General features: G+C 34.0%; 1 protein-coding gene across 7 annotated transcripts in view; it reads left to right on the top strand.

Moving 5' to 3' along the window:
- LOC105342606 (protein unc-79 homolog) overlaps nt 1-12,136 on the top strand; it is a 36,147-nt gene extending 24,011 nt beyond the window's left edge. For 5 of the 7 annotated variants that reach the window (XM_066086640.1, XM_066086641.1, XM_066086637.1 and 2 more), the window contains 22 exons: nt 1,539-1,621; nt 1,936-1,978; nt 2,235-2,417; nt 2,661-2,805; nt 3,111-3,403; nt 3,562-4,012; nt 4,128-4,281; nt 4,482-4,715; nt 4,994-5,032; nt 5,251-5,366; nt 5,460-5,545; nt 5,715-5,954; nt 6,121-6,231; nt 6,337-6,441; nt 7,216-7,395; nt 7,807-7,982; nt 8,169-8,358; nt 8,936-8,986; nt 9,676-9,816; nt 10,186-10,206; nt 10,580-10,702; nt 11,023-12,136. In XM_066086640.1, coding sequence (XP_065942712.1) covers nt 1,539-1,621; nt 1,936-1,978; nt 2,235-2,417; nt 2,661-2,805; nt 3,111-3,403; nt 3,562-4,012; nt 4,128-4,281; nt 4,482-4,715; nt 4,994-5,032; nt 5,251-5,366; nt 5,460-5,545; nt 5,715-5,954; nt 6,121-6,231; nt 6,337-6,441; nt 7,216-7,395; nt 7,807-7,982; nt 8,169-8,358; nt 8,936-8,986; nt 9,676-9,816; nt 10,186-10,206; nt 10,580-10,702; nt 11,023-11,196 — 3,339 coding nt within the window. In that variant the 3' untranslated portion in view covers nt 11,197-12,136. The remainder of the gene's footprint in view (nt 1-1,538; nt 1,622-1,935; nt 1,979-2,234; nt 2,418-2,660; nt 2,806-3,110; nt 3,404-3,561; nt 4,013-4,127; nt 4,282-4,481; nt 4,716-4,993; nt 5,033-5,250; nt 5,367-5,459; nt 5,546-5,714; nt 5,955-6,120; nt 6,232-6,336; nt 6,442-7,215; nt 7,396-7,806; nt 7,983-8,168; nt 8,359-8,935; nt 8,987-9,675; nt 9,817-10,185; nt 10,207-10,579; nt 10,703-11,022) is intronic. The other 2 variants (XM_066086638.1, XM_066086639.1) reach the window with 2 other exon arrangements.
- Nucleotides 12,137-12,664: the final 528 nt, after the last annotated feature.

Raw genomic sequence — 12,664 nt, 5'->3', positions numbered from 1 at the left:
GTATTATGTCTCCCCTTTCAAAGGGGAGACATTGTTTTTGTCGACTTTCTTCTTCTTCTTCTTTTTCTTCTTCATCCAAATTTGTCCAGGCCGTAACTTAAATACCCTTTGACATTAAGACTTCAAACTTGGAACATAGGTAGATGGTATTGACCTTGACCTATTTTGTTCTTCAAGGTCAAGCTTCTCATAGAAAATATTGTCTGGACCATAACACAAGACTCCTTTAACATACAGACTTTTAACTTGTACCATAGATAAATGGTATATAACCTAGTTGAACCTTACCAAATTTTTTGACCTTGACCTAGAATTTTTATTTCAAGGTCATATTAGAATAAACTTCATTGTTCAACTCCTGAATATACTTTGACAGAAGGACTTCAAACTTTAAACGATAATAATACACTTAGGTGTACTATTGAATAATATTTGACCTTGACCTTGTTTTACTCAAGGTCAAAGTAAGAAGAAAAAACAAATTTGTCTGGGTCATAACTTAAATACCCTTTGACATTAAGACTTCAAACTTGGAACATATGTAGATGGTATTGAGAAGGAGTGCACGCCACCAAAAGTTTTGACCTTGACCTAATTTGTTCTTCAAGGTCAAGCTTTTCATAAAAAATATTGTCTGGACCATAACACAAGACTCCTTTAACATACAGACTTTTAACTTGTATCATAGATAGATAGTATATAACCTAGTTGAACCTTACCAAAATGTTTGACCTTGACGTAGAATTCTTATTTCAAGGTCATATTAGAAAAAACTTCATTGTTCAACTCCTGAATATACTTTGACAGAAGGACTTCAAACTTTAAACAAAGAACAATAATAATACACTTAGGTGTACTATTGAATAATATTTGACCTTGACCTTGTTCTACTCAAGGTCAAAGTAAGAAGAAAAAACAAATTTGTCTGGGTCATAACTTAAATACCCTTTGACATTAAGACTTCAAACTTGGAACATATGTAGATGGTATTGAGAAGGAGTGCACGCCACCAAAAGTTTTGACCTTGACCTAATTTGTTCTTCAAGGTCAAGCTTTTCATAAAAATATTGTCTCGACCATAACACAAGACTCCTTTAACATACAGACTTTTAACTTGTATCATAGGTAGATGGTATATAACCTAGTTGAACCTTACCAAAATGTTTGACCTTGACGTAGAATTCTTATTTCAAGGTCATATTAGAAAAAACTTCATTGTTCAACTCCTGAATATACTTTGACAGAAGGACTTCAAACTTTAAACAAAGAACAATAATAATACACTAAGGTGTACTTTTGATTTATATATGACCTTGACCATGTTTTACTCAGGTCAAATTAAGAAAAAGATAATAAAATGTTGTCTAGGTCTGGGTAACATATAGCTGTCATCATTCTTTTTCAATTGTTAAATTTGCCCAATATTACAATCCTTGGGGAGAAGGGGAGACATGTGTTTTTTTGTAAAAAATAAAAAACAATACCCACTAGTTTTTATTGTGCTTCTTGAAAGTTTGAAATTTTCTTGAAACTTGTAGAACATTGTGCTCAGACATCTTAATGTTCTCCTGGGGTACAACCAGACAGAGAAATCCTTCAGTGTGCCACCACACAAACTCAGGTACGAATTCTTACCAAGTGTTCTAATTATAGCAGTTCATTTTAATACAATGTCATGTATTGTATGCTTTTAGTAAAACACAGACAAAGCAAACATTCCTGTAATGAAACAAGCTTTATAGCAAAGTTGGTTTTATTCCATTTATCTTAAAGATGTATTGTGAACTTATTGGAACTTATAAAGAATTTCACCGATAACAAATCAAAATCACAGGTCCATATGCTTTGCTATTACCATGATTACTCTACTGTGTATGTTATTTTAGATTTATACATACATGTACATATATATTATCATTTGAAAACTTATTCCAGATCCTCTGCTGTATTTAATGCATTCTTGAGTGGAGTTCCATTTGTAAGTGTTCTATTTATTTTAACTTTGAAATTTTACCATATTAGGGCAAATTCATAAATTCATTAAAAATTGTTTTTCATATGCTTGAACATGGTGTCCATTTTAGACTTTCTGAAATATGTACTAAAACAACATTTGATAAGCATTTTTCTAAGATAGACAGTATATTAAAATAAACCATGATGGTCAATATCTTTCAAGTTTATTTTAATTGGAGTGCCAGAAAGGGTAACCTTAGATTGTAATGTTTATCTAGGTTCTGGACCGTAACTTGGAGCTGGGGAACCAGATCCTCCCAATCACTCTCTTGTTGCTACAGTACGGCCCCTCCCCCCAGAGGTATGCCAGTGACTACCAGCCCCCAAACTACACCCTGTGGTACCTGGAGCCCCACACCCGCATCTCCTGGCTGACCACTCTACTGGTCATACTTTACAAGGTGAGTGGGTGTGTATTACAGATGACCAATGTTCAAAGGGACTGACAAAACCATATGTTTATTATTCAAGTTTTATGGATGCCTCTATAGATGAAAGTCTCTATTATTGTAATAGAGAGTACCCTTTTATCAGTCAAATTAAAAAAAAATAGTGTGCATCTTAATGCATCATCAAATTATCTTGCGTAGTAATTTTTAACTTCTGATATAAATATTTATACATGGAGATCTTGATGTTGACAGTACCAGTTTTACACTTCCCCTGTGTCTGCCATCATCCAGACTCTGGTAAGAGTCGTCATCAATACAATAGACGCCCAGCATCATCGCTGTAAGAAACATGAGGATGGATTTCTGCCACCAAGTCCCTCAATGCTTAGAAGTAAAGGTTAATAAATGTACTGATGCATAATGCTTTTGTACTACTGCTTGTTCATGTGCAATTGCAAGTTTTCAACCAAACAGCTACAGAAGGCTTTCCTGATGTGATTTGAATAAAAAAAATTGTAACAGGACAAAACCCTAGCTATTTTAAATGGTAAAAATGTTCCTGCATGAGGTCATTCCAACCTCAGTCCTTTTGAATAAAAACATAAATGTACATGATTGTTCAATTGATATCATCACTTTGAAAAAATTACCAGTTGTTAGATTTGTTGTATCTAAATTCTGAAATTTATTGTGTTATTTCAGATTCGACAAAAGTAAATGACCTTGAGAACATCCAGGAGACAGACACACCTCCACAGAGTCCAAAGGTGAAGGACACAGTAGAGGTGAACCTGATGTCACCCCCGGAGTACAGCACTGTCCAGTACAAAGCAAACAACACAGACAATGTGTCTCCTTCAGAGGAAGGCCAGGGACAGGAAGTGGTGGAAACCCCCAGAAGACCCTCCAAGCAAAGGAAACCCCCAAGAAGAATCATTGAATACACAGAGCCTGAGACTGAGAAGGGCTTTAAAGGAAGAAAACAGTCACCAAGGGTAATTTATTTTTGATTTTAGATTTTCTAGGTTCAAAATAGTTTCATCATGTATCAAGTATTTTTGATTGGCAATGTAAGAACTTATGTTATGCTACGTATCATTAAGATAAAGTGATGGGATGTACCGTAGATATATTCAATTTGATGGATTTGTAGAGAGCAGCAGAGATTAGAAGGGTTCAGCCAAACTTGCCAACTTCTGAAAGATCCACCTCTCCTGCACGAATTGAGACAACCCACACCCCAGAGGTGAAAGCAGAGGAAATTCCATCAGTAGATACAATCATGGCCAAACAGCTGAAAGAATTCAGTGAGAAGGAAGACAGGTCAAAGGTCAAGGATACCTACAACGCTGGCCCACAGGTGTCCCAAGTGTCCCAAATGACAGACGCTAGTAAAGTGACCATGTTCAGTAGCAGTGTGACAGATGCCTCCAGCACGCTGACAGGCCTGACCAGTACAACCGAGCGGAGCAATGATATGACATCAGAGGTGGAGAGTGGAGCAGAAGACAGTGAGAAGCAGACGACATCCGACACTGATGGAGAAAAGTACACAGGGGGAGCCACTGACTCCGGGGATGCTGACACACAGGAGGAAGGAAAAGGTGAGGAAACCAATCACAAGGCTCCTCTTTGTATTGTATCTTAAAATGCTAATTGTGTCAAGATGTATTGCTTTACATGTTGTCCACAGTTTGTATGGTTTGTAAAATTTTGCAGATCTGTTACACACAGCAAGCCTGCTGAAGGGAACCCAGCCAAGGTTCAGGGCTAGGAAACCCAGAAAGACTGGATTAATTACTGTAGAACTACAAAAAGCTTTCCCAGAACTTAATGAACAGTTGCAAGAGGAAGCTGCTGTAAAACCTGGAGGGTGAGTTTTAATCCAATTTTTATAAAAATGGTATGCTCAAGTATTATACTTTGCATGGTAATGCATAATTTGATCAAATGTGCCAACACACCGAGGAGAAAACATGTAAGAATTATTTATAGTTTACTCATTTTCTGACTTATTTTATGTAATATTATTAAATGAATTGTTGAAAGTTTGGTATCGTTTTTAATTCTCAGGAAAAGAGCAAGAAAGAGTGAACTGCTGTCCAAACAGAAAGCTACCAAGAAAGCCTCCTCTTCGAGATATGGAGAAAACATCATGGTGGAGCGCTGTCCAGAATGCAATGCTGTCCTAGAACAGTATGACGAGGATACGATTGGCTACTGCGTTATCGTCTTGGCAACCTTCATACACAGAGAGCCTGCTTTAGCCACACCTCTATTGTTAGAAACTCTGCAGTGTGTTTCTAGGTGAAGTCTCATGTCACATAACAAAGCATGATTAGAATTTAATTTACTGTGGAATCATTAAACTTCGTGGGGGCCAATTTTCGTGAATTGCTTAAATTTTTACAGGTTCGAGGGGACGTTATTTTTTGTATTTTCCCTAGTTTATTAGTTTGTGGGGGTGTTTATTTGTGGATGAGAGGTAGCCACGAATTCCACGAAAATTGAGCCACCACGAAATCTAATGATTCCACAGTATTTGAAAATCAACATGACTTTGAGATTCCTCTTTTTTTTTTTAGAATTGCATCAAGCAGTCCATATGTGTGGCAGGTGGACAGGTAAAAAAAATCGCAACATTTTCACTGTTTTAATAGTGTACTCTGATAGAGTAATCTTTCTCAAAGGATCTTGTATTTTACTTATGCTCTGTGCTGCAAATTGCATGTTGGTTTTCTTCTGAATCAGTGAAATGACTTTGGCCTTCTGATGATCAATATTTTTGTGATAAATTATTTTTGAAGTAAGGAGACTAATACTACTACTTGAATATTTCTAGCAATGTCATGGTCCCTGGAAACAGTGTCAGCATTGCCCGACAGTTCATCAGGTGTGTCCTGCATCAACTGGCTCCTAACGGAATCTTCCCAATGCTGTTTCAAAGCAACTTTGATGGTAATTAAGACTCCCTCAGAAATGTACTGTAACATTATCTTCTATGATATGATTCATTTCTCAGACTATTACTGTATAATTTATGTTTTGCAGATGTAAACTTCTTTAAGACAATGGCGGCTGCATTGGCAGATTTTACAGAGCTGCCTTGCCATGCCCCCATTCAGCTGCTTCTAGAGGTTTGTACACTGTAACTCTACGACATACATGCAATCACAGCCACTCTTTCTATTATGAATTCCCATGTTCTTTTTCCCCAATCAAAATACCTTTTCAAGACTTGTAAACTTGAAAATGAGACTGGGTGAATATTATCATTTGTAGTAAATGAAGGTTTTAATTCTCTAGGGTTTGAACAACAAAAAGAGCCTACCATCAGATACAATAATCTTGCTCCTCAACAACTTGGCCGATTACATGAACTGCATCTCACTGGAAACTTCAGCTCCCATGTGGAACAGCATTGTGGGTAGTTTTGAGATCTTTTTTAGGAAGCTGTATACTGTTCTGACTACACCGTTTGATCCTTCCTCTCTCCTGAAGATCATGATCTCCATCTTGAAAGTATCTGGGATCAATAACTCTAGGGTAAATATTAATTGAGTTTTATGGTAATTTTCTTTTTTATTTACCAATTTTTTTGTTTGTTTACAAGATTTTCTGGCTGTTAATCACTTTTCACTTCAGCTGCACTTCCACCTGAGTTAGGAGAGGTTTAATGATATTGTATATGCATTACTAAATCACTTTGCAGTCAATTTTGGACCCATTCTCCAAACTCCTGAGTTTTACCATCCTGAATTGTTCCTTCAAACTGCAGCAGGTTCTGGATATTTGCTCTCTCTGCAACAGAGTTTTTGCCAAGGTAGGAACACATTTTTGGTTTAACAAATAATTTAGTAAGATACATATTATATATAAAGAGCATGTATATCATCGGTAAATTCACTATTTTGGTTTTGTTACACAGGAGAGAGACAAGTTGTTCCTGACCAGAACTGTGATCTTTGAGCTTGTGCAGGCCCTCAAATTCAAACACAGCTTGCCTGATGAAAATTTTCTCCTCTTGGTCCAGGTAAGAAAACAGAGCTCCATTTGTACTCTCATACAGATCACTTACAGTTATTTACTTTAAGGTATTCAATGTATAATGGGGGGATATTGAACAATTTTGAATCATTTTAAACTAGTTAAATATTTATTGCTATATAACTATCAAAGTGAAATGAACTAAATTCACATGACAGACAACATATAAGGAGCCGGTAATTTTGCACCTAAATTTTTTTTAAAAAGTTATCTCCCCTTGATGAAAAAAAAGAAAATTTTAACTTTGTCAAAATATCTGCGGTAAATGATTCATTTTATTTCATATTTTAATAAAGAGAAAGTTTATGCATGTATTACCCAAGAAAGTTTTGCGAATTTTAAGTTACTTTTTACAATATCTTAAGAAAACATACGTTGACTTCAATGCAAAATTCCAGGTGTAAATAGTTGGACCATAATCAAAATTTTGAAAATTCCTTTGGTGGAGTATTTTTATTTGATAACACATTCAAAATGATATCATGATTAAGAATTAAGAATATCGGACCATTCATTTATTAGGTACAAAATGTGGTCGTTATACATTGAATACCTTAAAAGATATTTGATTATTACATTTACTGAGTTTATGACAGCTTTGCTGCTAACATAATGAAATATTACCCTTAGTTAGAATTAGATTTTATGTCATTATGCACAAAAGTGTTTTATTGTTTTAGTTTATGTTTCACTCACATATCATGTTTGCCCCATTTCAATGCACACTGCCTGTATTGTACAAATACTTGTGTTGATGTAGTTTGTGGTGCTGGATGCGGGAAGCACCCTGGGCTCTACTAACATTGTGAGTGAGATGCTGATGCTGTACAACCTCCAGAGTCAGATGTTGATCAGTACGTGTGCTGCTGAGTGTATGAGGGACCACCTACACGAGTGTACAGAGTTTGTGGCAGATCTTCACACTCTCACCAAAATCAAGGCAGGTGTTTTAACAGGGAAACTTTTGAAAAAGATGTTTTTATTTCATCAATAGGAGCAGATTAAAATATGACATTGTTTATTTCAAAGCATTTATTTTATAAAGGTATACTTAGGAATCATCAGAATTCATGACTGTCCAAATTTATAGGTTTGGTGGATACCCCTCACCTACGAATAATTATTCACTACAATTATGAAGCACAGTCTTTAATCATTTAAAATTTAAGCAAATCCACAAAATCACATCCATGCAAAAATTAAAAAAATTGATATACCATGAAACTTTTAATGATTCCACATTATACCTGGTAACTATTTTCTCTCAATATACCTCTATAAACATGCCTTATTAAAACTCTATGTCCTGGCTGAAATCCTCAATGTGAAATTGTTTGAAAATCTATAACAGAACAATATGAAGGGAGGAAGCAGTAGTCTGAATGAAGACACTCTGGGAAATCAGCTGAAGTCTGGGATAGCCCAGTTTGTTGCCCTGGAGATCACCCGGGGCAATGGCAGAGACAACAGGGCAATATCTCGATACTTGCCCTGGCTATACCACCCTCCCTCTACAGTGCAACAGGGGTAAGGTTATTTTATATACAGATAAATATCATATATGGAAATTAAATGCTATCAATCATTATGTTAACAAATTATTGTCATATATAATATTTGGTTTTTTTTATCATATAGATATATCTGTACTCACTTTAGCTTAATACTTTAAATAATATCAATTCACAAACTTGTTTTGTTTTACTATTGTAGACCGAAAGAATTCACAGACTGTATTGGTCACATTCGACTTCTATCTTGGCTTTTGATTGGTTCCCTGACACATACAGGAATGACAGAAGGAACTGCCCCAATTTCCTGTCAGCCAATCCCATTGGATGCCAGCTCCTATATTGCTGAACATGTATTGGTTATCATGACTGGGTTTGATGAAAGGTCAAAGGTTAATATGATTAAATTGTTTTCAGAAGTTTGGATGTACATTATTTATTTATTTATTTTTTTACATTTTACACTTTTTTATCACCATTCATATATAAGTTCTGAGCGTGGTTAATTTTTTAAATCTCAATTTTTTTTCACTGTTTTATTTTAAGGACATGAAGGTATGAATGATATTGTATTTTTGTAGTCAATTAAATGTATTGCACCATTTCTTACAAATTTTTTCTTAAAACACTGTATTAAATATGAAGATTCTGTACTTGTACCTGAAACATTTTCCCCCCTTTCTCCTTTTCCACCTTTGCTTCATTTTGGAAAGCAAATTAAAAGCTCAGTGTGGTACCAATATATTTCGACGATATTTTTCAGTAAATAAGGTTTCATTTCTTAATATTTGCCAAATAATAGCTAGGTTCATATGAAACTATATTAATTTCAAAAATTCAAAAATGTCTTACTTGTTGTTTTCTCTTAGAACAATTACATGAATCTTTTAAATGTAGTTTAGTTCTATGAGAATTGTGAATAAATTGATATAATTATAGTTTGTTGATATTGTTCTCATTTGATTTCAGGATTCAGTTTTACATATGAGTTCCCTGTTCCATGCTTTCATCCTTTGTCAGGTAAATGATGTAAAATTAATTGATACATGTATTTGTTATTGGCATTTTTATTTGTGAAAAAGTTAAGAGTTTCTTTTCCTTTTCCTAAATATATTTTCCTTTTATTTTGACATAATTTGACATGGCTGCCTGCATGCTTATTTTTCTTTCTGTATGTCAGTGAAAGCTTTATGAATACATGTACTATTATTAACCAAGATCATATTGTTTTGTTTACTCGTATTGCTTTTTAGAACATATGTAATTAGCAGATTTGTGAAAAATCACTTTGACTGTGCTATAGTAATATAATGTGAAATGTTTTATTCATTTATTCACCTGTCTATTTATTTGAATCAACATGCAGTACGTGTCACATATTCCCTACTGTAGAAATAGTTGGATATAACTCTCTTTTTAATCTGTGCTTTTATATCAAAACAGCATGAACATTTTTTTGCACAGGTAACAAATGAATGTCAGAATTTTATTTTAACAGTAATTGATCTTTAGTGACTACATTTGGGATATCTGTTTTAATAGACATCATTTATATCACACCAATATTTGATCATTTAGTCAGTCTTCTTATACCATGCATCCTGTAGATATCTGTTATGTCAACCTCTGTGCAAATTGTAAATGATGTTTTTAAGAAATAGAATATTTCACAGTAAACATGACTGATTTGTGTCCCTATGTATCTATAGTTGTGGACCATGTACTGTGAGTCGACAGCGGCCCAGTACCCCATGGACAGTGAGAACCACAAGCTGGCCTCCACCATGGTGATGGATTTCTGGGGGCGGGTCACCCCCGGGATACTACAGATGTTGAACACCCCCAAGGAGGTACGTGTCACTGACCAACTCTGTGGTACAGAAATGTATTTGTCCAAGAAGTTATCGTACAGAGTTGTAGCATAAGAATATTTGGGAAAGCATATGCAAATAAAAAAATTAATTAGAATTGTCTCAAGGATTATATAATACACAAGTGTACAGCTACTGATAAATAAATGTATCTTAATTTAGCCATTATAATCCAGTTACAGACCAACATTTTCTCCAAATAATGTACACATACAATTTCATTGAAGCTATTGTTGCAGGTTTTCAGTACTGTAGGTGTTTGATAATTGCAGTTTAATAACCAATGTTTAACATTTGTGCTATAAATCATACCTTGCTCTTTCCTTCATTGCACCATGGGGTTTATAGCATGAGAGACCACAAAGACAGGTTTGTGCTGTGTCTATATAAATATTTATTTTATTTTGCCCTTTCAAAATGCATGATGATCAATAGACATTATGTCATTACATATTATGTGGTCTTTTTGGATTTTTGGTGGTCTAGCTTAGAATGTCAGTTGTGATCCACATTTTCCCTGCAGTTGTAAAGTAAAACCTGGGTGTTTTTTAAAATATTGTTTTTTTTTACTAGCTAGATATTCCCTGTTGGCATTTCAGCAAAGTTTTTCAAAAACCAAACATTTTGTTTTCATTAATCAATAAGCACCATGCTTTTCTGTTGAATCTGTGCTGGCTAATAGTTTTTGAAAAGCTATGGTGTATGGTGTTTTCAATTTATGACTATTACCCTATGTTTACAGTTAGCAGAGATGGTCAATCTCCATTTCTTGAGTTTGATGGAGGCCCTAAGGGAGTGTAATTCTTCTGTCCTTGCCAAACTTTACCCCATGTGGACCTCAATTCTCTTTACCTACCACTCACAGGTAAAATTATGAAAATAACAAAACAAAACCAAAGTAAAATTCCTTCACATAAACAAGCTCCTTTCTGGTTAATTGTATTTTATTTGTAAGTTCAGTCTGTCTCAAAATTGTATCCATCTGCATGTAAATGGTTGCAATATACATGTACTTACTTGTATTATAGTTTTTAAGTGTATTTAGTCAGACAAAATTTGAGTATGGAACAAGGCTGTATGAATCGTTACATGTAATTATTTGAAATCAAGGAACTTTATTCATTTATTTTCATTGAAATGCTTATTTATAACTGACTATTCATACACTTTGTTATCATTCTACAGCTGCCCGGCCACCTACAAGTCAGACTCCAGACAGTGGAGAATTGGAAGCCACCAAGCACCTCCAAGGACCAGGCCTCCTTCAGCATCCTCCTGACCTGGTTGAAGCGGATACAGTTCAAACTAGGGCAGGTGGAGGTCCAGTCATCGGCCGCCACTCAGTTCTACTCTGTGTAAAAATAACTAAATGGGGGATTTGAGGCTGGGTTTTAGAACTTTGTCAAATGTATCAGAACACATGAATGTATTAACAATTTGATATGTACAGTTGTTTAGGATTGTTTTTCATATCGAGATGTATAACTTGGAGATACATGTATGTAACAAAGATTCAAGAATGATAAATTGTTAGGATGAGACATTAAGATTTTAAAGACAGTAATGTTTGTTAATATATATATATATATACAATTTTTTGTTAGTGTCAATTAGAGATGTTCAAATACAAATTAGACACTTTCTCCTCGAAAAGAAAATGTTTTCTTGTTCCCAAATATAAATTTATACGATGCATCATGTAATTATGACTTGTCAAAGGTTATTTGTTTGGGTTTTTTTTGGTGGTGTGTTTTTTGTTTGTTTTACTTTTATTTTTAATAAAGTAAATAATATTTAAAAACATGCCAAATACAATAGAATGTTGTGCAATATTTTTTATTAATATGATATTGTAATATCGTATTTTTGTATAAACAGTTGTTTAAGATCATTGTTTTTCATTTTGGAATGTTTTACTTATAATTAAGACTTTGCCAAAATGATCCAAGAAAAATAACTCGTCAGGGTGGAACACAGAGATAGTTTGATAATGTCAAACTATTGTTTATATTAGATATAAATTGACACATGTTTTTCGAACAGAATTTTTTAAAAAATTTTCTATGGATGAATATAATTATATATTGCATTTGCATATGGCACATAAAACATTTGTTATCATAAAATAAGCATTGCCAAAAGTGTTAAAAGTGGCGAAAATTTATTTTGAATTGATCAAGTGCAATAATATTATTTTTTTTTAATACGTGGTTGCGCAATATTTTTGATTGTATTCTTTTTTGTGCATTTGTTGTTTTATTGAAATGCATCTTTTAAAAGAATAAAAAATACAATTAGTGTTTCTGCAATCTATTTTTTCAGATCCTTTACGCTTTGACGTCATCATATGTCTTTGTAAGGATCAACACAGCGACAATTTATAAAACAGTCTGACCCTGAATAATCTAATTATTTATTCAGATTGATGTTTACAGCAAGTTTATCATTTTAAAATTTAAAAATGTCTTTCCATCCCTCTTAACCCTGGCGATAAATGTCTTAGAAACAGTTTGTACCTCCGGTACTAAGTTTTACAAATGACCCGGAATCGTCGGAAGCCACAGATTTAGTGTACATTCAACTTCCACAAATGGAAATGACACAAAACGCGGGGCTTGCGACGATAAGGAAATATGCAACTTTTATTTCCTGAATTAATGCATAGTTTAATTATTATTATGACAAACTAATCCCTCAACAAAAAAAGACATTTTCAAATTTTGATCATCAAAATAATACTATTTATAAACTTACAATGCTGAATATTTTAAGAATATTTTAGAGTCTTCGCCTAAAAATATTTGTTCTCTAAATATTGCAATCATTA

The sequence above is a fragment of the Magallana gigas genome, chromosome 6 (genome assembly GCF_963853765.1).
Source record: "Magallana gigas chromosome 6, xbMagGiga1.1, whole genome shotgun sequence".
Lineage (NCBI taxonomy): Eukaryota > Metazoa > Mollusca > Bivalvia > Ostreida > Ostreidae > Magallana > Magallana gigas.
This window is presented reverse-complemented; position numbering and strand designations above follow the sequence as displayed.